The 26,213-nt window shown below is 40.3% G+C and overlaps 3 protein-coding genes across 3 annotated transcripts in view; 1 reads left to right on the top strand and 2 right to left on the bottom strand.

Annotated features, from left to right (window-relative positions):
* Positions 1-4,605, bottom strand: part of nudcd1 (NudC domain containing 1) — a 32,434-nt gene extending 27,829 nt beyond the window's left edge. The window contains exons 1-2 of the mRNA XM_038972105.1: positions 4,400-4,605; positions 1,489-1,643 (exon numbers count right to left, since the gene is read on the bottom strand). Of these exons, the coding sequence (XP_038828033.1) occupies positions 1,489-1,643; positions 4,400-4,514 (270 nt within the window). The 5' untranslated portion in view covers positions 4,515-4,605. The remainder of the gene's footprint in view (positions 1-1,488; positions 1,644-4,399) is intronic.
* A 461-nt stretch (positions 4,606-5,066) lies between these two features.
* On the top strand, positions 5,067-6,115 carry LOC120027230 (transcription and mRNA export factor ENY2). Its single transcript, XM_038972128.1, has 4 exons — positions 5,067-5,257; positions 5,417-5,487; positions 5,687-5,761; positions 5,898-6,115. Exons 1-4 carry the CDS (start codon positions 5,190-5,192, stop codon positions 5,972-5,974), a joined length of 291 nt encoding a protein of 96 aa, XP_038828056.1. The 5' UTR covers positions 5,067-5,189; the 3' UTR covers positions 5,975-6,115.
* Positions 6,116-18,175: 12,060 nt separating this feature from the next.
* On the bottom strand, positions 18,176-25,931 carry LOC120026740 (T-cell differentiation antigen CD6-like). Its single transcript, XM_038971462.1, has 11 exons — positions 25,793-25,931; positions 24,529-24,594; positions 23,619-23,900; positions 23,048-23,365; positions 22,606-22,917; positions 22,387-22,452; positions 22,112-22,258; positions 19,648-19,767; positions 19,362-19,481; positions 18,943-19,017; positions 18,176-18,294 (listed from the first exon to the last, which is right to left on the bottom strand). Exons 1-11 carry the CDS (start codon positions 25,842-25,844, stop codon positions 18,176-18,178), a joined length of 1,677 nt encoding a protein of 558 aa, XP_038827390.1. The 5' UTR covers positions 25,845-25,931.
* Between the last annotated feature and the right edge of the window lie 282 nt (positions 25,932-26,213).

The raw sequence follows: 26,213 nt of genomic DNA, 5'->3' as shown, positions 1-26,213 counted from the left end.
CAAAAGGCACCTAAAGTACTCTGACGATGAGAAACAAGATACTCTGATTGAACTCTTTGACCTGAACGCCAAGAGGCATGTCTGGAGGACACCTGGTACCATGTGACACCTGGTGAAGCAGGGCGGTGGAAGCATCATGCTGTGGGGATGTTTTTCAGCGGCAGGGACCTGGAAACTAGTCAGGTTGGAGGAAAAGATGAACGGAGCAAAGTACAGAGAGATCCTTGATGAAAACCTGCTCCAGAGTACTCAGGACCTCATATTAGGGCGACGGTTCACCTTCCAACAGGACAACAACCCTAAGCACACAGCCAAGACAATGCAGGAGTGGCTTTGGGACAACATACCTCCACTTCTTCCATTTAAGAATGATGGAGGCCACTGTGTTCTTGGGGATCTTCAAAGCTGCAGAATTTGTTTTGTACCCTTCCCCACATCTGTGACTCGACACAATCCTGTATCAGAGCTCTACTGACAATTCCTTTGATCTCATGGCTCTAAGATAAAGGCCTGATTGGTGGAGAGCTGCAGAAATTGTTCTCCTTCTGGAAGGTTCTACCATCACAGAAAATAACTTTGGAGCTCTGTCAGAGGGACCATTGGGTTCTTGGTCACCTCCCTGACCAAGGCCCTTCTCCCCCGATTGCTCAGGTTGGCCAAGCAGGCCAGCTCTAGGAAGAGTCTGATGGTTCCACTGTGTTCTTGGGGACCTTCAATGGTGCAGACATTTTTTGGTACCCTTCCACAAATCTGTGCCTCGACACAATCCTGTTTCGGAGCTCTATGGACAATTCCTTCAACCTCATGGCTTGGTTTCTGCTCGGACATGCACTGCAATGTCAACTGTGGGACCTTATAGACAGGCGTGTGCCTTTCCAAATACTGTCCAATCAATTGAATTTACCACAGGTGGACTACAATCAAGTTGTAGAAACATCACACGGATGATCAATGGAAACAGGATGCACCAACTCTAAAAAACAGTTTTTGCTTTGTGTGTAGATTGATGACGAAAAACATTGAATCAATTTTAGAACAAGGATGTAATGTAACAAAATGTGTAAAAAGTCAAGGGGTCTGAATACTTTCCGAATGCCCTGTATGTATATGATGGTGTGTATAGATAGACATGGGCAGTATAGGAATATAAAAAGGTGTGTACAACACTAGTTATATAGGATAGGCCTTGACTAGAATACAGTATATACATATGAAGTGGGTTACCCATGTGCTGTTTTACCAGTGCATTGAGTGGACAAGTAAGAATATTAGTATCAGATAGACTTTGCTCCACTAATAATACTTCTCAAAAGCTATGCATTATGGGGCATCAATTTAAAGTTGGATGGAGGTATAACTAAAGCAATGTCCTGAGAGGTGTTGGGCTCTTAGTATAAATTTAAAAAAACATTTCCACTGTGGAGCAGCATTCATTTTTCAGAAAAACTGTACAAGATACCCATCAAGCATTTTGAGAGACTTACTTACCAGGGTAACCGTAAGATTCAGCACTCGCCCTTTGCAGTCAACAAAGAAAACACTGTCCTCATACCAGGGGTCTATATGCAGGTAGTTGTACATGCCAAAAGCACGCACATGGTCCAGGGTGTATTGACTGTCCTTCAGTTTCACCTCCGCCACAGCTATAGAGAGGAGGTAATGTAAATTTGTGAAATGTCATTTAAAAAACTAGGTGCTATACCATTGACGAATATTATCTAGGCTAGTGTTTTTATGGCATAACCTATAAAAAAGGTACAATCATTCTGCATAGATTATGTTGCAACTCTTATTTTCCTGCATACACTTCTTATTTTTTTGAGTATAAGGAATAAGTTATGCCAAATAGTGTGAGCAATCTGAAGTGAATAAACCCCAGAAATAAATCTCCAGCCCATATTTGTTTCAGCAATACTTCGCCATTGACTTAAAGGGATAGTTCGGGATTTTGGCAATGAGGCCTTTTATCCACTTCCCCAGAGTCAGATGAACTCATGGATACCATTGTATGTCTCTGCGTTCAGTTTGAAGGAAGTTGCTAAGTACCTTTAGCTCCTATTGACGATCTTCTGACTGGTGGAGTTTTTGTTTCGAGCCCCGATGCTTGCTTTAAACATTAAAACGCATCGCTTGCAGCACGGTTTTGGATACATAAGGAACGCATCTTTCATATCAGCGAGAAATAATGTAAAAAATTACTACACACCTTCATAGGGATAGGGTTCCCACACAGCCATATTTCCACGTTACAGCGTTTGTTTCCGCAAAACAGACGCAAGACAGAGACGACTACCTGTGCTATTAAAGGTTTCTGCGTCTCTGAACACCTATGTGTGAATAGAAGACAGACACCACAAACGTGTCGTCACGGGAAAAAAATACTGTCGCAAATATTAAAACTGTGTACAGTAAGTATATATTTTGCATTTGTGAAATTATTATCAGTTAACATGGCCTTTATGAATTATTAAGCCCGTGTGCTTCATGTGCTTGCTTTTATTATATAAATGCTTCAACATTCGCTAAAAGTGACTAGCTGATGAAAATTCTCAGAACAAAATGTAGAAAATCTCTTAAGCCTGTTTACCACAGATCTTATTTTTGCCATTAATCCAACAACAACAACAAATGATTTCCACAGGCTTTGGCCAATGAGCCATGGCGGAGTAGGAGCCTATAGGCGCCATTGACCTCTATTGGCTCGCGAAACTACCTCCAACTTCCTTTAAACCGGACTCAGATACATACAAGTGGCTCTGGGGAAGTACATTTAGATAAAGGGCTTCATTGTCGAAATCACGGACTATCCCTTTAACATTGACAAATGATTTTCAAAGACCATGTCATTAGTATTGCGTGTGCATTTATTGTAATACTGTATATAGTCAAACAATGGGGGAAAAAAAATAGCTAGCTATAGAGCTGCCAATTCTTACCCATTGGCCGTGAGACACGCATTTGACCCTCTTCTCACGACATACCTCATATCTCAAGCATTGAAAAGTACTGCTTTTATTTGTCAATTGTACTGTATAGTCAGGGCGTTAACTTTTCAACTGTGCTCCAAATCATTTTGAAATTGCAGCATCTGCGCCTGCAATTTAACATCACGAGCGGAACTTCTATCATTGTCCTGTCTTGCCGCAGCACTGCGAATCGCGGCACATTGCACCATTATGATTGGTCTAGTTATGTTATTTATTTGGTTAGGATGTAGGGGCAGATTTGTCATCAATGGATGTTATTATCCATTTACTATATTTAGTCTGATCAGTGGAAAAATGTGCATTCTTAACAATGGGCTAAAATATAGGGTAATTACTGTGCTTGTCAGCAAGAACACTGTTATTCCCCACATGTATTTTATTATTCCACTTCTTCCCAATTTTGCCAGTTTAATCACATATTAGAAATCTCATATGCCTACTTGTGTCTTTGAAAATTAATTGAGGTCATGTATTTTTGCAGCCATTCATGAACAAGTCATACAAATAAGCATTGGATAGTAAATGCTCCAAGAATCAAATATAATTTGACATTTTACTATTGTGCACATTCTAGGCAACTCATAAAGCATAATATTGTGTCTAGGTAGAGTAAGATGATGGCAAGGATCTTCACCTAGTAGGTATAAACCACCCAAATTCATCAGATTTTTCTTCAAGGTTTGGTGATTTTGAGCAATTAATTGTAATAAGAAAAACATTTCAATCACCCCGCACTTGGGAAACATAGAACAGGGGTGGTGGCCAACCCTCCTGGAGAGCAAGCAGGATTTTCTTAGAGACCTTTTTTCAAGAGAGTACACCCACATTACAAAATGTTTGTGTCCTTATCTTGAAAGCAGTATATAGACAAGTCAACTGCAATCTATGATTTGGTTACCCACTGCCATTAAACATGAATATTTCCTGTGCAGAGCCTTGGTGTATTGGTAACACTCCCTGGCACGTGTTGCATAAGAACAGGGATCAATTTCTGCTTCCAATCTTCCCACTGTTTTTAGTATTTAATGCTAATATTTACTGTCTGAATAGTGTCAAACCACATAAAACAATTGAAATAATATTAGCATATTATTTATTTATTTATTATAAGCTAATTTCACCCCCCCCAAAAAATCGCAAAGTCATCCAATTTTGAGTGTTCATTTAATGTTGAAAGCACCCTTAAAACTCCTGACCTGTGATTTATTTTTTTAACTCCACCCTGTCAGAATAAATGAATTGCAGGAAATTACATTTAAAACATGGGTTGTGTTAGGGGAAATGAAATTCACATAGCAAATCTCACTCACTCCAAGCTTTCTTCAAAAGTTAGCAGCCCTGTAGCTAAATCAAAAATAATGGCAATATTAGCATGCACTAAGGAAAATGCGACGTGGCGCGCAGTTTCTCACCAGCATCTAGCTCTACGTTGTAAATTGGTATGGGCTCCAGAGACAGTCTGTAACTCTCAAAGCTGGGATCCAAAAGCTGTCTGTTGACCTTCAATGAATAATTTGATACAGCCATGTTTCAGAATTATTGATAAATTGACAATATGTTTAAGATTAAATATATAGGAGCTGAACTGCACACAACTTAATGTGCTTCCTGTATGAATCAGTCGGAATATTTTACGGACGGACATATAGGGAGGTATGGGAATTGAAATCTTGCAGGACGTGAAAAATTATGAAAAGAATTAACTTATAAATAAAAATTCTTGAAGAAAATGTGTCTGTTGAGTTTTAGACACTGTTAATGGATCATGACTGATAAAAAACGAATGCAAACAACCTGCGTGGTTCAACACTCTCATAGGCAGAACCTTCGCGCTTTCGTGTTCTTAACCGGAATGTTTATGTGTAGGACTGCTTGCTTCCTTGGTCTTTATTAGCGTCATGGCAGCAACATTAGCCTCCCGGAAGCAACATTAAGACTTCCGGTTTCCTGATTTGCCTTCAAAATAAACATCTGTTCTTAAACGCTGTGTATGTACTATTACGTGGGGGACTTTTATTGTGAAATTCTTTCTAACGTCCGTGACCCGGAAATATATTTATTTTACTGTTGCTCATCCAAAAAAAAGTAGCTTGCTAGCTTAACCGCATTGTTTACAATTAATTAATCGCTGTAACGAGTTTGCGGTGTGTCTTTGGAAACGTACAGAGTTCTCCTTCTTCATCCCATTTCAGGGAAAAAAACATGAGCAAAGATTCACAAATGAGGGCAGCAATAAATCAGAAATTAATTGAAATGGGGGAACGGGATCGGTAAGCAAAACACATTCACATGCTTGTGTAGTGTAACGTTACTGATGGAATGTGAAACAAAACCAGCTGGTTGAAGGCTAACAGGCAGATAAAAACAGCACGTACGGACATGTTATTTTTGTACATTTGATTTGAACGTGATTGATTGCTTGACCACAGGTTGAAAGAATTGCTCAGGGCGAAGCTGGTAGAATGTGGGTGGAAGGATCAGTTGAAAGCACACTGCAAAGGTATTTCTGTCTGCCTGCCTGTCAATCTGTGTATGTGGCTTGAGGAGGGGGGGTTAGTTGTTGTCACCTATATATCACTGTCACCTGTAGTATTTTTGTATTTTATTCCGGATCCCCATAACATACACATCACTCAGTCAGTGCAAGCATCTGAACCATAAGGCCCTGGGAGACATTTCCCTGTTCTTCTTCTATGCAGATGTTATCAGAGAAAAGGGCTTGGAACACATAACAGTGGAGGACCTGGTAGCAGAAATCACACCAAAAGGAAGAGGTATGCAGAACATAAATACTCACCACACCATTTCAGCTAATATGTTATTGTAGATACCTTTTTGTTCCTCCTGAGTCTCCAACTACTATGGAACTGTGACTTTGCTAACAACTATGTTATGTTATTTTTCTTGCAGCACTTGTACCAGATAGTGTGAAGAAGGAACTATTACAGAGAATCAAAACTTTTTTAGCTCAACACTCTACCTTGTGAATGAGGCTGCAGATTTTATTTTATTAGATTTACATTTTATTTTTGCCGCTGATGTTATGTTATTTTTACTTTGTTTTTTTTATATTGATTTAGTTTGTTATGCTAAAATTTTAACAATAAAGCCATCGTTATGTTTTGTCATTAAGAGTCCAGTAACCTCCTTAATTGTAAATTCCATCTTGGACACTTTCAAAACTAAAAAAGTGAATTTTATTGACAGAAGTAGATTTTCTTGCTTACGTCCCCTCATTCAATGATAATTGATGCCACTTTACATAGCTTCTGTTTCTGACGTTCCAACCAAAAATACACCATAGCAATACGTTTTACTTAACTACCATCATCCCATGACATAGTCAAAACTACCTGTGGAGATGTTTCCATAGAGGCCTCATATTACACAATACGTTTTGTTTCTTAGTGAATGAATGCATCCTCAGATGTTATCTCAAAGTACTTTGTGGTTAGGTCATTGTATCACTTGGCGGTTAGGTCATTGTAACACTGCACAATAGAAAAGAGCAACCTGGCTTCTTTCACATGAGCAATGTGGGTAGATTTATTGTTTTGTCTTGACAACATCTCATGAAATACAGTAGAGTAACATAATTGCTTCCAGTCCGGTTCTGCTCTTTATGCAATACAATTCTGTTAACTTTACAATACAATCAAACTTCTGCTGCTTAGCTCAATCATTTACATTTAAATAACAAATGTTTTTTATTTCAAAGACGCTCTTATCCAGAGTGATTTATAGTAGTGAGTGAATACAATTTCATCAGTTATCAGTTGCTGCCTCCATCCGCCTTTCCAGACGTTTTTGAGATGGGACTCCTGTATCTGCCTGGCCAGCCATTGAGGACTTGTTGCTTTGTAATGGGAGTTGTCCATATTCTAGACTGGCTGCACGTCCAGGGTTTGAGAGCCCAGTCTACCCAAAATCTTCCAGTGTTTACTGGATGGGGGCCCTAACCGGGGGCTGTCAGCCAGAGCCAACTGAGCCTGAGGTAGCATGCAAGGCAGAGCAGAGTGAAGCAAAGCCAGCTTTATCATAATCTACACTGAACAAAAATATAAACGCAGCATGTAAAGTGTAAAGTGTTGGTTTGCTTTGCTTTCATGAGCTGAAATAAAAGATCCCAGAATTTTTCTACATGAACAAAAATATTATTTCTCTAAAATGTTGTGCACAAATTAGTTTATATCCCTTTTAGTGAGCATTTCTACTTTGCCAAGTTAATCCATCCACCTAACAGGTGTGGCATATCAAGAAGCTGATTACACAGCATGATCATTTCATGGGTACTCCTTGTGCTGGGGACAATAAAAAGCCATTATAAAATGTGCAGTTTTGTCACACAACACAATGCCACTAATGTCGCAAGTTTTGAGGGAGCATGCAATTGACATGCTGACTGCAGGAATGTCCACCAGAGCTGTTGCCAGATAATTGAATGTTAATTTCTCTACCATAAGCCACCTCCAACTTTGTTTTGAAGAATTTGGCAGTACATCCAACCGGCCTCACAACCGAAGATAGCGTCATGTGGACGAGCGGTTTGCTGATGTCAGAGTGCACCATGGTTGCATTGGGGTTATGGTATGGGCAGGGCAGGCATAAGCTACGGACAACAAACACAATTGAATTTTATCGATGGCAATTTGAATGCACAGAGATACCATGAAGAGATTCTGAGGCGCATTGTCGTGCCATTCATCTGCTTCCATCATGTTTCAGCATGATAATGCACAGCCCCATGTCGTAAAGATCTGTACACAATTCCTGGAAGCTGAAAATGTCCCAGTTCTTCCATACTCAGCAGACATGTCACCTATTGAGCATGTTTAGGATGCTCTGGATCTACATGTAAGTTAGCGTGTTCCAGTTCCCGCCAATATCCAGTAGCTGCAAGAAGCAAATGGTGGTCACACCAGATACTGACTGGTTTTCCTGTCTACGCCCCAACTTTTTTAAAGGTATCTGACCAACAGATGCATATCTGTATTCCCAGTCATGTGAAATCTATATATTAGGGCCTAATGAATTTATTGCAATTGACTGATTTCGTTATATGATCTGTAACTCAGTAAAATCTATGAAATTGTTGCATGTTGCGTTTATATTTTTGTTCAGTATAGATCAAGCAATATCGGAATTAGATAATGACATAAACGTCCAGTCTCGAGTTTTAAAATGTACCTTACAATATTTTACCGCAAACTCATCCATTTTACTGTGGGTTTATTCCTTTTCCTCATTTTCTCATTTAACTGTAAGATGTAAATATTGTTTTTTATTGTTCCTGGAGGCTGTTGCTGTCGTGATAACCAAAAGATACCTGTGTTGTTAGTAACTAAGTAATCTCAGCACCCAAGAACGAAAATCTTACTCCAGTTTATGTTACATAATGGAAGACTTTTACCGCTGCACGGTCGAGAGCATTCTGACTAACTGTGCCACAGTTTGGTTTGGCGGATGCTCCGTGGTCGACCCGGAAGGCCCTGCAACGGGTGGTGAAAACCACCCAGCACATCACTGGTGCTCTGTTCCCTGCCATCGTAGACCTCTAGCGCAAGCGTTGTCTGTGTAGGGCGCGCGGCATCATCAGGGACCCTTCACATCCTTGCCATAAACTGTTTGCCCTCCTACCATCAGGCAGGCGGTACAGGTCTCTACGTTCCCACACTAGCAGGCTCAAGAACAGTTTCTTTCCAGCTAATGTAACCCTGCTGAACTCTGTGACATGGCACTAGTCATATCCACCCGCCCACCACTTAGTACTGCATCTCAGGGACCTTGTTGCATTACTCTCTTTGCACTCTTTGCGGTACTAATGGACTCTGATATTGCTTTGCAAAATACATTATTCAGTTGTACATGTCTACCTCTGTAACCTCATTGCTGCTATCCCTGTATTTCAGTTGCATGTCTCCTTGCACTTTCAATTTGCCTTCATTTAGACTTGCCATTTGTACTTTCCATTTGCCTTCATTGCACATTTATGCATCCCACTTAATAATATACATTGTACTTAATTGTTTCACTTGTACATTTTTTGTACTCTTTTATTTGCACTTCTGGTTAGATGCTAACTGCATTTCTTTTTACTGTACATGTACTTGTTCAATGAAAATAAAGTTGAATCTAATCTAATAATGTCTGTCCATGACAGATTACTGTGTGAGTGACCATGTATTGAAGGTCACACAGCTATGGCTGAATCTGTCCCACATATTCTCCTTTTGTCCCTTTACTGTTTTAAATTATTATTTATTTTTTGATTGAACCTTTATTTTAACAGGGAAGACATATTGAGAACTAGGTCTCTTTTACAAATGCGTTCGAGTACCTGCTGTCCTTTCTTTCAAGTTTGACTCTTGTCCAGATATATGGAGGTGATTGACCTCTTGGTGACCTGTCAACATGATGTGAAAGAATCCCACGTACTTTTCTTCTACACATGACTGCTCACATATGAGCAGTTAAAGTTACAATCTGTAATTCCAACAGCCTGACCCTGGCACCTGGAATGGGCCTGGGGAAATGTAACCACTCAAAATTGTGGATGGAGCTATGGATGCAAGGACTGACAGTCCATGAGTTTGGCATGTTTTATTTAAGTTGACATGTAGGCTCTCATATTTTCATTTGAATTGATTTGTAACTATAATTCATAAAAGTTTTACTTTATGTTTAATGGTGTATAGAATATCAATATCTCCCTTTAATTAAATCCTGTATCTCAGTTATGTGAAGAGATCGTTGGAATATCTTGATAAAATATCCTATGGCCCTCAAGCCTCAAGAATATCCTAGGGCGATACATTCATTTTTAGGGTAAAGAATGTTGTTTAAATGCTGTTTTACATTTAAACATAGCATGTTGCTGTTTTTGGCAAGGCAAGTGTTTCATATTTTACAGGAAAATGTGTGACTTAAAATGGAATAAAAAGCATAATTTATAAACCACTTACAAACTATTGTCATAATCTAATATAACGTTAATATGTTTTTCTGCAAACCTATATGTTTGACATGCAGAAACAAGTTTAACTTTTCTAGATTAATCAATGAAATCATTAATTAATTAAAGGTCATATAGCAATACGTTTGATTAGTAAATCATCAGAATGCTCCCTTGAGTGTAGTTATTTCCTTGATATGACACTATTGAACTGTGCATGCGGGCAAGTAGGCATCGTGTAATCTATAAGATATGCCTCCATATGATTTTCATATTGTAAATTATATGAAGTTAAGAGGAAGATAAGACCTCTTTCCCTTCTGATCATTTTGTTGTCTGACAGTTTAATGTGTTTTTGTGTCACATGAAGGTAATGAACATGTTATTGACAGAGCACACGCTTCCTGTTGGGGCAGGCGCTGTGAGCTCAAGAGGCTCTCTCTCTGTACAGAGACATGTAGTGTAGCCTATCTGAACATTTTCCCCGACAGGTAATTTCTTATCTCAACCAATTTCATTTTGACTTGTATTAGTAGGCTATTTGTGTATATGCATGTGTCTGTGCCTATGTTCTGTGTACTGGAAACACTTATCTCCCTCACTAGCTTTAAGCACCAGCTGTCAGAGCAGCTCACAGATTACTGTACATAGCCCATCTATAATTTAGCCCAAACAACTACCTCTTGCCCTAATGTATTTATTTATTTATTTTGCTCCTTTGCACCCCATTATTTCTACTTTGCACATTCTTCCACTGCAAATCTACCATTCCAGTGTTTTACTTGCTATATTGTATTTACCTCGCCACCATGGCCTTTTTTTACCTTTACCTCCCTTATCTCACCTGATTTGCTCACATTGTATATAGACTTATTTTTCTACTGTATTATTGACTGTATGTTTGTTTTACTCCATGTGTAACTCTGTGTTGTTGTATGTGTCGAACTGCTTTGCTTTATCTTGGCCAGGTTGCAATTATAAATGAGAACTTGTTCTCAACTTGCCTACCTGGTTAAATAAAGGTGAAATATTTTTTTTTTTGTGAAGCAACACAAACATAGGCACAGACACATGCATACACACACACAATAACGTAGGCACTATATGCACACGTACATGGATTTTGTATTGTATATATGTGGTAGTGGTGGAGTAGGGGCCTGAGGGCACATGTAACAGTATCACTTTACGTCGTCCCCTCGCCCCGACACGGGCGCGAACCAGGGACCTTCTGCACACATCAACAACGGTCGCCCACGAAGCATCGTTACCCATCGCTCCACAAAGGCCGCGGCCCTTGCAGAGCAAGGGGCAACCCTACTTAAAGTCTCAGAGCAAGTGACGTAACTGATTGAAATGCTACTAGCGCGTACCCGCTAACTAGCTAGCCATTTCACATCCGTTACACTCACCCCCCTTTCGACCTCCTCCTTTTCCGCAGCAACCAGTGATCCGGGTCACGGCACCAATGTAACAGTATCACTTTACGTCGTCCCCTCGCCCCGACACGGGCGCGAACCAGGGACCTTCTGCACACAACAACGGTCGCCCACGAAGCATCGTTACCCATCGCTCCACAAAGGCCGCGGCCCTTGCAGAGCAAGGGGCAACCCTACTTAAAGTCTCAGAGCAAGTGACGTAACTGATTGAAATGCTACTAGCGCGTACCCGCTAACTAGCTAGCCATTTCACATCCGTTACACACACAGTCTGTGAATGTATTGTAATGTTTTTAAAATTGTATAAACTGCCTTAATTTTGCTGGATCCCAGGAAGAGTAGCTGCTGCCTTGGCAGCAGCTAATGGGGATCCATATTAAATACAAATACAAATATTTAGGCACATTTTTTATTTTAAGACTAATTGCAGATTAAGCAAATTTCAATAATAGGCTATTAACTGTCTGAAATAAATTGGCTTTGAGGAGTATAACTGAATTGTCATCATACAATATAAATGCTTATGGTATGTATGTATGCTAATTTATTACGTACAATGTTGCAGTGGCGTCGAACAGACCAGTTGTGGCGGCGTCGAACGGGCCAGTTGTAGCTGCTAAAGTTGCGTCGTCGGACGGACCCGTTGTGGCGACGTCGGACGACCCAGTGGCAGCTGCCGAAGTTGCGGCGTCGCCGGACAGACCAGTCACAGGGTCGTCGGACGGGCCATTCCCGCCGTCTCCCTTAATGGGAAATTATTCTGTCACGCTGGCATGAAGGATCGGGAGACAGGTGCTGTTATGCGTAATAGTTTTTTTTAGTAAACCCAAATTACAGCGTGCCGTGTGAAAACGAAGACCAAACAAACACATATCAAAACACAGGGTAGAAACACAAAATAAAAGAGGGAGGAGTACCTCCAACAAATAACACATGCGCACAATGATTAACACACGGGACGAGACCCGTAATCATCTGCACGAAAGCCAAAACACATAGCACAGGTACTCACACGCACCAACGGACACAGTAACAATAATTGACAGCCCAATGGAAACCGAAGGGCACATATATACAAATACTAATCAGTGGGAATAGGGGACAGGTGTGCATAATGAAAGTTCCGGAGGAATCCGTGACAATATAGAATATTCAATAGTCCTACAAAAGCATGCAAGCATCGCAAGGATGGAGTGTGCTAGACAGCATTGACACTTGCCGCTTGCCTTTTTCCTGTGGTTTTGCTCAAGTAAGATTAACCTTCAATATTTATTGCTATTTATATTTTCTGTTATTAAAAGATAGTTTATTTCACTCATCAGAAGCTCAAAACATTACCAGAGTGACCCCAAGCGTTGGGAGAATAAATGGAGCTGCACAACTTACAATTGAGGGAGAAGGTAGGACGACCACTGGGGCCACGTCTCCAGCAGCTCTTTGTCTTTTCAATGGATGTAACCTTAATATGAAGACGCACTTAGTTGTGAGGTGACATTCATAATTAGGCTAAACGTGACAATTTCTTATTTCTACAGGGTTCACCCTGGGGAACCAGTTCAGTCTCAACGCAGAGAGCCAGGACTGTCGGACACCCTGACAATTTCCTGTGATGTGGAGAGAGACTCAACTCATGGCAACCAGATCATATGCTACACCGGGCAGGCTTCTGACAGGTGTTATCAGGATTTAGATGTTAAAATTACATACTGTAGGTCTCTTGGTTTCCTTACCATGGAAGCAGTCTATGAACAAGGTAAGACTGCTTTAGGCTAAGGCAAGCAATATTGTGTGAAAAAAAAAGAAGTTTCTGACGAATGAAAACAAACCATGCACTTTCGGATTCAGATAATTTATATATTTTTAAACCCATTCTTATGTCCTTTTACAGCAATGCCTCAAGACCAGTATGTGATTTATGTCAGTGAGGATGGGATGCCTATTCCCAATGGTGACAATATCCATCGTGGCTCTTTACAAGCCTTTAGCCTGCAGCCTCTATGTAAGTAATGTGGGATAACACGTAGTACAGAAGGTCATAAGCTTATGTTCTTGAAAGAGGGTTAATGGCATGTGAACCTTATATTACTATATACTATAACTATAAGCTCTTAATTAATAAGGATCCTTTAAAAAAAAAAATCGCCTAAAATGACATACCCAAATCTAACTGCCTGTAACAAGGATATGCATATTCTTGGTACCATTTGAAAGAAAACACTGACGTTTGTGGAAATGTGAAAGGAATGTAGGAGAATATAACACAATAGATCTGGTAAAAGATAATACAAAGAAAAAAACAATTTTTTAGTATTTTTTTGTACCATCATCTTTGAAATGCAAGAGAAAGGCTATAATGTATTATTCCAGCCCAGGTGCAATTTAGATTTTGACCACTAGATGGCATCAGTGTATGTGCAAAGTGTAAGACTGGTCCAATGAACCATTGCATTTCTGTACAAAATGTGGTATCAAGACTGCTGAAATGTGCCTAATTTGTTTATTAAAACTTCTTAGGGATAGGGGGCAATATTCGGAAGTTTGGATGAATGAGGTGCCTAAAGTAAACTGCCTGTTACTCAGGCCCAGAAGATAGGATATGCATATAATTGGTCGTATTGGACAGAAAACACTCTAAAGTTTCCGAAACTGTAAAAATAATGTCTGTGAGTATAACAGAACTAATATAGCAGGCAAAAACCCAAGGAAAATCCATCCGGAATTTTTTTTTTTTGGAGGTGACACCATTTCAAATGCCTGTCTATGGGGAAATCAATGGAATACCTTCCATATTGCAGTTAGATGTCAACAGTATTTAGAAAGAGTTTCAGGCTTGTTCTTTTGAAGAATTAGCTAGAATTTGTAGTTTTTCTAAGTGGCTCCCATTTTGGCTGTAACTGTTGTGGCTTCATCATTTACCTTTGTTATTTATCTCCGGTAGTGAACATACTATTCTCCGTCTTAAACTTGATTGTTTATTTATATATTAGGGTACCTGGTAACTTTCGGGATTCATTTGTACGCATTTTGAACGAGGGAAACCGGTGGACTACTGAGTCAAGCGCGCCAACTAAACGGACTTTTTTGGGATATAAAGAAGGACTTTATCGAACAAAATTACCATTTGTTATGTAGCTGGGACCCTTGTGATTGCAAACAGAGGAAGATCTTCAAAGGTAAGTGATTTATTTTATCGCTATTTCTGACTTTCGTGACCCCTCTGCTTGTTTGGAAAATGTTTGTAATGCTTTTGTATGCGTGGCGCTGTCCTCAGATAATCGCATGGTATGCTTTTGCCGTAAAGCCTTCTTGAAATCTGACAAAGCGGCTGGATTAACAAGAAGTTAAGCTTTTAAACAATGTAAGACACTTGTATTTTCATGAATGTTTAATATTACACATTTTTTATTTTGAATTTTGCGCTCTGCAATTTCACAGGATGTAGGCCAGGTGGGCCTAGCCCAAATTAATATGCTGTAATTTGTAAACACTTTGCCTAGCAGCCAACCGGCTTGCAGCAATATCTCTTAATAACAGTAAAGATACAAACCCCTCCCTCAATGAATTTCATTCATCCATTCATTCATTCCGATTATGGAAGCTTTTGAATTTTTTACAATATAATACAGTCAATTTTACAGTATTGTCATTACATAGTACTTGCTTTGATATCGTATTTATATCACAGTAAGTGTACTCTAATATGAAATACATATTTTTACACACCACCACACTGCCTGTATACTGTCAAATTCATGGCAATCCCTTTACAATGCAGGTTAAGTTACAGAGTAGGCTGCAAAGCGCATCTCCGAATGGCGCAATGCATTTATTTAAACAGGGTTGATCTTTCCTCGTGGTTGTTCACATACGTTTTCTATATGATAATGTTCATGATTGAAAAGGCAAACATTTGAGTCTCTCTAAAGAAACTGGCATGTATGGGCCTACAAAGAAGCATGCATGTTAATTTTTAAAAAATGAAAAAAGAAGCATGCATGTAAAGCAAATACATGAATAAAGTATAAATCTAAAAGTAACATTGTCCTTCGTTTTGTACATTATATTGGACAGTGTCAAGCTTACAGAAAGCTACGCATCAGTTTGGACATCTTCTGCACTTTATTGCTATAGAGATTTTTCAGGAAAATGCTCAGAGATTCACAGAATAGCCTATAATATACATGATTGCATTATATACCAGGGGTGGGAGGGCCAAGAGACCAGAGGTGGCAGTATGGGTTACTCAGGTTGGGGTGTAGGGTTTAAGCATAGCCTGAAGGTAGGGAGGGGCAGTTCCTCTTGCTGCTCCGTAGGCAAGTACCATGGCCTTGTAGTGGATGAGAGCTTCGACTGAAAGCCAGTGGAGTGTGCAGAGGAGCGCAGTGACATGGGAGAACTTGGGAAGGTTGGAACACTATGCAGGCTACAGCATTCTGGATAAGTCGCAGGGGTTTGATGGCACAATCGGGGAGCCCAGCCAACAGTGAGTTGCAGCAGTCCAGACGGGAGATGATAAGTGCCTGGATTAGGACCTGCACCGCTTCCTGTGTGAGGTAGGGTCGTACTCTACGGATGTTGTACAGCATGCACTTGCAGGAGCGAGTCACTGCTTTGATGTTTGCAAAGAATGACGGTGTTGTCCAGGGTTACGCCAAGGTTCTTTGGGGGACACCGTGGAGTTGTCAACTGTGAGGGAGAGGTCTTTGAGTGGGCAGGCCTTCCCTTTTGTGGAGGTTGAGCTTGAGGTGGTGGGCCGACATCCACGCTGAGATTTCTGCCAAGCACACAGAGATGTGCCGCCACTTGGGTGTCAAAAGGGACTAAGGAGAAAATTAGTTGAGTGTCATCATCATAGCAATGATACGAGAGTCCATGTGAGGATTTGATGGAGCTGAGTAACTTAGTGTATAAAGCGAAGAGGGCCTACAACCGAGCCTGGGGCACACCAGTCGTGAGAGTATGTGGTGAAGACACAGATCCTCTCCACGTCACTTGGTAGGAGCAGCCTGCCGGGTAGGATTCAATCAAAGAGTGTGCAGAGCCTGAGACGCCCAGCCCGTAGAGAGAGGAGGATTGGATGGTTCACGGTGTCAAAAGCAGCGTATCGATCTAGGAGGATGAGAACAGAGGATAGGAATTTAGCTTTGGAAGTGCGGAGAGCCTTTGTGACACAGAGAAGAGCAGTCTCAGTTGAGTGACCCGTCTTGAAGCCAGACGGGTTAGTGTCAATCATTCTGAGAGAGATAGCGAGAGAGTTGTTCAGACATAGCACGCTCAAGTGTTTTGGAAAGAAAAGAAAGAAGGGGTACCGGTCTGTATTTTTTGACGTCAGAGGAGTTGAGTGTTGGTTTCTTGAGGAGGGCAGAGACTGGGGCCATTTTTAAGTCAGAGGTGGTCAGGGATGAGTTGACGAGGGAAGTGATGAATAGGAGGTCTCCAGAGATCTGGAGAGGGGGATGGGGTCGAGTGGGTAGGTTGTCGGTTGGCTGGACCTCACTAGTCACAGGATTAATCTGGAGAGAGAGGGGAGACAGAGGTCAAGGCGTAGGGTAGTCCTGTGTGAGTGGGAACAGTGGACTCAATAGGCTGAGTGAATGAGGAGCGGATGTTGTCATCGTTCTTCTTAAAATGGTTGACAAAGTCATCCTTAGTGCACCCCGTCCCCCCCTCTCTAACAATGTGAAATAACAGTGTTTAACATGACTTTTGAATGAATACCTCATCTCTGTACACCACACAAATAATTATTTGTAAGGGAATGAACCCGTGTCTGTAGTAACGCCTCTGGCACTGTGATGCAGTGCCTTAGATCGCTATGCCACTCGGGAGGCCCCCCCTAACTTTTCTGATTAAAGAAAACAATAATACATTTTATTTGTTTTTAGACAAGACTGTAAATACTGTGATCATAATTTAGGACATTTGTTCCAAAGTACTCCCACACATAATAGAGAGTTATATGTGATTGTGTAGAAATGTAAGAAAGGTTTCTAGTTGATGATTCCTGCTGTAAGGGTTTCCTCTGTAGGCTCCATCGGCAATCATTGTATGTTACCAACTGCACAAATATCATAACTGCATATGAAACAAATTTTACATTTTTATTATCACACCCAAAAACACAAAATACAAAACATACCTATTAATATATGCTATACATTAATACATAATTTCAAACATTGCAAACAATTAGCTAGCCACTCTTTTATATTAACAGAAACATTGACATATACAGTAAAACGTAGGTCCTTCCAGCTCATTCAGTAGCCTTGCTTTGGGTTTGAGTCCAGGTAGTTAGCGATGTCGTCATAGTCACCCTCTGAGGGGGACTGGTTGGGGTCAGGAGAGTTCAGGTGGACCTCCTCCTCATAATCACCACTGTTCCCATCAGCCACTCCTGGGTGACAAACCATGATAAACAGAATACAGTGTGTCAGAAAATAGAGTAACATCCCAGATCCCTTATTGTCAAAATAGAGTAGATAGAGAAGAGGAGAGGAAAGTAGAAAAGATATAAGAAGAGAAGAAAATAAATGAGAAGAAAGAACAGCTTGTTTACCCTGGTCATATGAATGGGTTTGATCAGGGTTCCTTGAAAGCATCAGGTGGTTATTTGCATTGTGGGTAACTGGAGGTTGCCATGGATCCATTCCCTCTGGGAGAGAAAAATAAATGCACAGCATGAATAGAAATTGAACTAAGCTATTGAAACATTAGCACAGTGACTTGTTTGCAGTGCTGTCTGCTCCTACTGCATCCATAGAGACTGGAATTTTTCCAGGTCAGGTCTCATAAAGTCAGGAAAAACTCAGGGCTGTACCCATGGACATACCTGATGTCACTATATTCTCTACATCTTTGCCTGTGTTTTCATAGCATTCCTCGGAAGAGGTGCTGGAAGAATCAAAGGAGTCCACTGCAGCAGAAGTCAACACAAATCATCATTAGATTGTCTCTTGCGTTTCACTGAATTGTTCATTCTTGAGTTCAAAAGGTGACCGTCTGGGGAGGTGACTGACAAGCAACCCTAGTTGCTAGGGGGGGAAGGAAGGGGTGGGAAACATGGTTTCCGGGAGTGGGGAGGGGGAATTGGATGGATACATGTTGAGTGGGTGGGTTTGGGGGAATGGGATGGGAGGTTGGAGGTATAAGCCCACTTTTTATTTATTTTTTATACTGAATTTATTATTCCTTAAACTCCATGTATTTCTTACTGTTATTTTGATTTTTGATTAGCAGCCTACTTGTACATGTTTTATAAACGTATACATTGAATGGTATAATGTACCTTTAACCCCCCCCTATCAAAAAATTGGCATAACAAATAAAACAAATAAAAAGTGACCCTCACCACTTGGGGGTCCTAAATGGCATCCTGGATCTTGGTCAACAATGCCTCCTATGAAAACGTTATGGTTGTCTCCTGCATGTGCTACAGACGTCACATTGCTGGTGAGTAGCTAACTTTTAAAACGTATTTCTATCAAATGCTGTGCATTTGTGTCTGTCATGTAGGACAGGCATTGAGACTGTTATTGGAGTGCACCACTAAATATGGACTCACCTTCCTCAGATAGACTGTCCAGAGCTGTAGCCCTCATAAAAGGGTTCCTGGTATCTTGTTTATATCGTATAGAATCTGAATTACAAGTGAGAGTTAAGATATATTAGCTACACAACAGTGGAGGCTGCTGAAAGGATGACGGCTGATTATAATGGCTGGACCGGCGCAAATGGAATGGCATCAAATACATAGCAAACATGTATTTGATACCATTCCACTCATTCCGCTCCAGCCATTACCACAAGCCTGTCCTCCCCAATGAAGGTGCCACCAACCTCCTGTGCTACACAAATATGAGTAGTGTAGTCCAAAATGATTGTGTATTTTGGAGTCTTGATTAGCCCTTCTGAAATGCAATGCTTAGTTAAAGTATGTAAGAATTAAATGTGATTTGGGAGAAAAAAAAATACACTGTTTACTCTGAAAGGTGGTCATATGCACAGCTGCCTCGGTGCTTAGATCACACTGCTCATAGTCTGTATCCACTGAGGTGCTGTCCACACTACTCTGGGTCCACTGATATCTGGGATTTGATGGGACTGCAAAGCAAAAGAAAAGAGAGATTAAACAATGTTCACTATCTTTACAGAGAGTTACCAAAAATGTTAAACAGATTTGATAATATGTGGCAATGTGGGTCTTGATGAAGTCGTAACTCTGTACAGAGGAAAACAGGGTCAAAGAGGCATGTTCTAATTCACTGACCATCATTTTCTGTTGGGCTGCTGGTTGTGACCTTGATGAGATTCACAGAGTCCCGGTAGTCGTTGTCATGAAGCTCAGTTGGCGTCTGCAGGTTAGCATGTCGCTGCTGGACTAAGAGAGCTATGAACAGTAAAAACACATGCTGTAATATTGATAGAGTATCAGCTTCTATCCAATCCAAAATGATCTATATTGGATTATATAGGTGATTCTACAGAAATTGTGCAAATTGCAGTCCCACCCCAAAATAACTATTTAAAAAAGGACATTTATTTACCTGTTGATATGGTCTAATTCAATACAAGGCAATGACAAACATATTGTTAAATTAATATAGTACAAAGTCATTGTTTATACACATATTTATATTGAGAGGTCGCTGTCCTAAACCCTGACTCCTAAATGTAATGTTTAAAAATTAAAGCAATTAATGATTTCTGTCATTCTTTAACACTATTTCAGAGCATCTTGAGTTATTCAATTATTACATTGAAAGATGCTGATCTAATTAGCAGTTCTATATATATAAAAAAAATGTGCCTCTGTAAATACGAATAAAATGGTTAAATTATGAGCCTAGTTGGTTTAGCCCAGAAAAAGTCAGCAGCCTTCCCGCTAGCCATGATTGGCTGAGATAATTAGTGGTTTGGACATGCCAAGAGAGGAATTTGGACTGGTCTGCCATGTAGCCTGCTTCTGTCTATAATTTGAGCTGGTCAGTATTTCTACCATGGCTTTTTTGAAAGATATCACATAGTAGAACTGCATAAGTGTTGCTTTCCACTTTCTGGAGGACCGAGTTTTGAAATCAGTGGAAGTAGAGTATGGATAGCTAAGTATGGATAGCTACAATTCTGGCGTTTGATTGCAAATATGCAGACGGAGTCGAAAACAGAACACACAGAAGGCTGTTGTATAAAATATCTGTCAAACTAAGGGCAACCATGGAATCCGTGACAGAGAGGGAGAAGCATCCATCCATGCATATGGGTAAGACAGTCTAGCTCGCTACATTTTCAGATATTACACATTTCTAATTTTGTCAGAAAGTTGTTTTCATTTCAAGTTAAAGTGTACTGTTAGCTAGCTAGCTAGCTAACTTTAGCTGGCCTGCTAGCTAGTTAACGTTACGTGTATGATCTCTGTAGTAATATTATTTGTATCTCAGAGCCATTTGCATTGCTAGTTATACCCCAATGTTTGTTAGCTAACATGGCACCTGGTTGGTTAGCTACCTGCAGATTCATGCAGGGTAGTAATGTTATAAATTGGGATTATGGTTCATTATTTAGCTAGCTAGCTACATGTCTAAACAAAAGACTCCACTATGCAAGTAACTATTTCAATAGAATGTTTATGATGTCACTGCAACAACTGTTGATAGAAGTAGCTGGTAAATTCGCTCTGGCTGTCTACTCTGATTTCAGAGCACTTTCGTCTGAGTGTGCCAGAGCGCAGAATAACTGACGAATTTACGAACGCTCAACACCCATTGAATATGGCCGGTGTCAGTAAAGGTTGGCAAAAGAGCGTAATTAAATTGTTGCCAGCAGCACAGTTGCAGTCACCAACGGAAAACATAAAAACAGCCTAACAGCTCTGCTAGGGCGAGTAAAATAGTCAGAGTGAGTTGTTCTCTCATTTGTGTCTGGAAGTAGATAGCAAGCTAGCCAACATTACCCAGTTAGCTTGGGTGCTTGACTGCTGTTAGGTCAGAACGCTCGGATCAACCCTACTCCTCAGCGAAGAGTCCAGTGTGCACTCTGAAAGCGAAGCACTCTGACAATGCTCTGAGTTTACAAACTCCCAGAGCACACTTTCACTCTAGATTAAATTTACGAACACACCCATAGTATAAACCAGTCTTTAGTCTTGAAATATTTGGTTGTTTAGTACATAGCCTCACATGTGAATCCTTAAAGAGATGGATGGGGCTAAAGTTTAAGAGGGTGTGAACAATGCTGAATGGGTGTAGACAAAGAAGAGCTCTCCAGTAGGTACCAAACGATTCAATGGCCATTTTCTCAAAAGTGAAGTAACAAGTTAATCAACTATCAAAGCAGAATTACTTTCTAATTGTTCCTCAACTACAGTGTATGATATATCATTTTCCAGCTCTGAGTCTCTACTTTTAGCCAATGTAAAAAAAAAAAAAAAAACATTTACAATTTTGCTACATAAGACCGAGTCGAGCCAGTCGGTCACATATTTCAAATACAAACAAAGTGTGTGAGTAGTACTGTATATATGTCTATCATATATATGTTGTAATAAATGTGCGCTGAAGGTTTGGGAAAAATAGGATACAAATTAGATATTTTTTCCAATCCCCAATTCGCACCACTTCTGTAGAATAACCCATTTACACAACTATATTACAGTATGAACTGCCAGATGCATGGACATATGATCCATGGAGATTTTGAAATACAGTCACTGAATGTATGTGGCAGTTGGGACCAACCATCTCTCCTCCTGTAGTGGCAGCAAAGCAGAGAGTTTGTGACCAGAGCCATGAGCAAAAGGAAGGACAGGGAGATGCACCCCAGCAGCTCTAAGGACATGGAGAATGGGAAGCCATGATTTGATACACTGGCTGTAGTCACTGGGCCTAGGAAGTAAACAAAATACAGGAACAAAATACAATTTTACACACATTTGATCTTGATGTTTTAAATTCTCAAAAGTCTGAATAGTTTTGTCAATCTTAAAATTCAGACTCTGGTTTAACTTTTTCACCTGGCGTCCTGCTTAGTACTGTTGTAGCTGCTTCTGTTGTAACTGGAAGATATCGTCCATGTGATCCTGCGAGAAAAAGTACAGTAAAAAATATTTGTTTCTGCTTCAAGTATCACATGTCCTTCAGTGGTTTGTCAGAGTCTCTCTGAAAAACCTAAATTGTGCTCACTGTATACATTAATGAAATATTTATATTAGTGCACAAATAATCTCACTTACCACTACAAATAAGTCCAGCCGCTTTAGAGTCAGTGCAAAATTGTGTCTTGTTGGCAAAATCCTTACACTGCCAAAGGTCTTGGTGATTTGAAAAGCATTGGTAGTACCACAGGGTACCATCGTTGTGAGTGAAAGGGGGTTTGAAAGCTGCAAAATGAACTGGCTCCCCACAGCCCAACATGGAACACACCATTGAGGCTTCCTCCTTCCACCAGCAGGTATCACACACTGTCCCCCATGATCCATTACGGTGGATCTCCACTTTACCAGAACAGCGGTCCACACCTCCGGTCAGCCTCACTGCCTTCAGCTCTGTAAAGGAGGCAGAGAAAAGAGGGACCATGAAGATCTTTAGATGAATAAAGAGAAGTTGGTGCAATCTGGCCCGTTAGTAGGGTTAATACCGTTTGTAGTGTGTAGGAAACATCAGAGTGACAGTTACCTGAGCAAACCACCCCAGCGTCCTCCTTGTGCCCACAGTCATGGCTTTCACTTGACGCTGGGCACTGCCACAGGTTGCCCTCTTTGCCAGTACATTTCAGCTCATCCAGGTAGATGGGATCCTTGCCCTGAGGGAAGGCACCACCCTGCCCTGTCACACTCAAAGCATACCCACAGCCAAGCTGGGCACATACCACATCAGCGTCCCCCAAGTCCCACTCATCATCACACACCGTGCCCCACTGCTGCGCCTCTCTCCACAGCTCCACACGTCCAGCACAGCGGTGCTCGCCTCCAGCCAGCCTCACAGCCTGATGCTCTACAACCACAGACACAAGTACTGTATATGAGTTTCAATGAACACGATTTGCTCTATTCAACCCCTAGAGTTAAGGTTAGTGTGCAACTCATGTGGTTCAGCTTCAAAAACTGTGATGTAACGCATATGATACATTTGTAGAAAATAACAGACTATATTATTGATCATACAAAGTATCCTATTATAATTTTAAACATATTTTGTGAAATGAGAACATATGATGAAATGCCTGTCTTTTCAAACCGGGTCTTACCACAAACGACATCGGACACCATTGTGCAATTAATCCTCACAACTTGGGAGCAGTTCTGAAGACGATATTCATGGTAGGTGCAGTTTGTGAGGCAGGTACTGTTGGGTGGTGCGCTGGTCTCAGTAAGACTGTAGACTCCACCACAGCCAAGTTCCATACAGATCTGATGGGCTACTTGGTCTCTGGACTCTGCAGTGAATGTGACTGAAGTCCATATCTCATCTCTAAGGATCCTGGGACTCCAGGAGCATGCATTGGATTGTTGAGTTATATAGGGCTCAGCTGTGAATGAGAATGAGACATTTTAAGTGAATAAAGACATTAACTATTAAACGATATCACTAAATTAAATCGCAATGGTAGAAGAGTGGAAGGGATTGAATGATTACATATGTAAGCTGTATTTGTAACATAATGGATGGTCATACTTTATAGGGAGAAAATGTTATGGGTATTGATGTGCAGAATGCAGGAACATTAAAGATCTTGATGAGTGGGTGAAATAGTTTTGCAACATAGGCCTTAACCTAAATTACAGTGCTATCAAACTCTTGGTTGGAATGCACCTGCAAAGTTCAATCAAACACAGCACTCAAGCCCTAACCACCTCCACATCCTGTTTGACATTCTTTTGACACTGAACAAAAACATTCATATGGAGAGCACACAATGGGGTTTAACCAAGCACAAGTGTTTTCAAACTCTGCACCAAATGCTTGATTAATGCTCTGAGAACTGGATAATTTGGGGTGGTCTGGTCATGATGCATGAGAGTGTCTGTGAGCGATGGAGTAAAATTAAATGTGAAACTCAAAGCCAGCAGTAATGAATGGATATATTTTATTTTACAAATATGTGACTTTGTCAGAAATATGTGTGGCTTTGTCAGAAAATAAAAATAGCAACTCACTTTGATTCTTATCAAGCTCCGATTGTGATGCATTTTTTCCAGTTTGAGAGGAGTCATCTTTATATGCTGAAAGAAAGTTGACAATGGCACATCCCTTTAGATCACAGATATAGCAATGACATGTACCGTAATTCTATTGGTTAGAGTGGCAATGCTATTGTGACCTCCTTTGACCACGAGGACTTCCCACAGGCAAGACTTTCAAACTAACCACTTGACCAAGCACTATCCTTTGTTGTTAATCCAGCATGTGAGATGCATGTGAAATGTGGTAAAATGACTTGAGCCATAAAGCCTTGTGTCCTAACCACCTGCTTACTGTACAGAGTAGTTAGTGGTAGTAGTTTATTATATTTTCCATGTAGGCCGTACAGTGTCTATTATTACATTAAAAGTAAAACAAATATAAGGGTTATCCAGCTAGCACATTTGGTTCCTTGGAAGTTGTGGGAACATGTGTTATTGGTTTCCCATTGGTTTTGAGAATGAAGACATGAGTTTCATGACCGGGAAAACATTTTATAAAACATTCTGAGAATGGAAGTGAACATTTTGCCTGCTCTGGGAACGTTTGATTTTAGGTTTTATTAACGTTCTGAGAACAAAAATTCTAGGTAATTCGAAGGTAATTAAATATAGTTCTAAGAACATATTTCGATAAGACTTTTAAAAACACTGCTAGCTTAGTTTGGGTTAACTCCCAGCACAGATCAAAATGAATTTGCTTTGGCATTAAATCATGCAAACATTTTTTATTATTATTGTTGCACAGCATCAATATGATTCAAACCTCTTACCTTTTGTTCTCTAGTCATGCAATTTAGTCCACTGTGCCACCAGGATGGAGCGAGCATGCCATGTTTTTTTTAACTCCATACAAAGCTGTTCATTTTAGTCTATTCAAACATACCACATTTAAGTAGAACCATGAGGAAACCTGCAGAAAACGTTATGCTGAAGTACTGAAATCCCCACAGAATAAGCATATGGTTCTCAGAGCTGTGATAATTCGTTCACTGCAATTGTTATTAAAATAGATAATATTTGTGCCTTTTTTGCCTTATGTAAAACGTGTTTCAAATCCCTGAAGTTATTAGCCGTGGACTGGTTAGCATCTGTCTAATACTCTTCACATGAATACACTAATGTTATCTTCACTTATCGGGTGTGATAGAATCAAGGTTACTTTTACTGTAAATATTCAACAAGTAAATCAAAGATAATAGATCATAAAGAAATTATTGTGTAGAGTGGCATCTATTACCTTGACAAGATTGAAGCGTTTGGAGGATTAAAATGAGTTTCACCAAATTCATAGTGTATTTGTCTATTCAGACACACTATTGGAAAATAAAACAATGAAAACAGAAAAATGTAAGTTTCCCTTGATATCTAGCTCTGATCACTGCATAACCCCACACTGTGTGAAAATGTCATCCTGAGCTGTCTTTTCTGTGCCTGCACAATGTGTGGTTTCCTCTCTTGTTCCTCTGGCATAGGCCTTCAATTCACATTTCCTCTATAACATCAAATAGCTAGTGTGTGCTCACATAGGCCTACTCACAACATATGAAATAAGTCAAGAAACTAAGAAAACCTGATTGGGTCTGTCACTAAAAGACAGAGGACCAGTCCCAGTTCATTATTAGAACATTGTCTGATATTTAAAATATAATTTTTAAATT

Source organism: Salvelinus namaycush, chromosome 32 (assembly GCF_016432855.1).
Source record: "Salvelinus namaycush isolate Seneca chromosome 32, SaNama_1.0, whole genome shotgun sequence".
Taxonomy (NCBI): domain Eukaryota; kingdom Metazoa; phylum Chordata; class Actinopteri; order Salmoniformes; family Salmonidae; genus Salvelinus; species Salvelinus namaycush.
This window is presented reverse-complemented; position numbering and strand designations above follow the sequence as displayed.

Bases quoted from the DNA above. Each gene is read 5' to 3' on its own strand.
- LOC120026740 (XM_038971462.1), bottom strand. From the start codon at position 25,844: ATGAATTTGGTGAAACTCATTTTAATCCTCCAAACGCTTCAATCTTGT. The intron at 24,595-25,792 runs GTAATAGATGCC...ACTTTCTTTCAG, and splicing joins AACGCTTCAATCTTGTCAAG to CATATAAAGATGACTCCTCT. The intron at 19,018-19,361 runs GTAAACAGTGTA...CTTGTAATTCAG, and splicing joins GCATATGACCACCTTTCAGA to ATTCTATACGATATAAACAA.
- LOC120027230 (XM_038972128.1), top strand. From the start codon at position 5,190: ATGAGCAAAGATTCACAAATGAGGGCAGCAATAAATCAGAAATTAATT. The intron at 5,258-5,416 runs GTAAGCAAAACA...GCTTGACCACAG, and splicing joins GAAATGGGGGAACGGGATCG to GTTGAAAGAATTGCTCAGGG. The intron at 5,488-5,686 runs GTATTTCTGTCT...TCTTCTATGCAG, and splicing joins GTTGAAAGCACACTGCAAAG to ATGTTATCAGAGAAAAGGGC.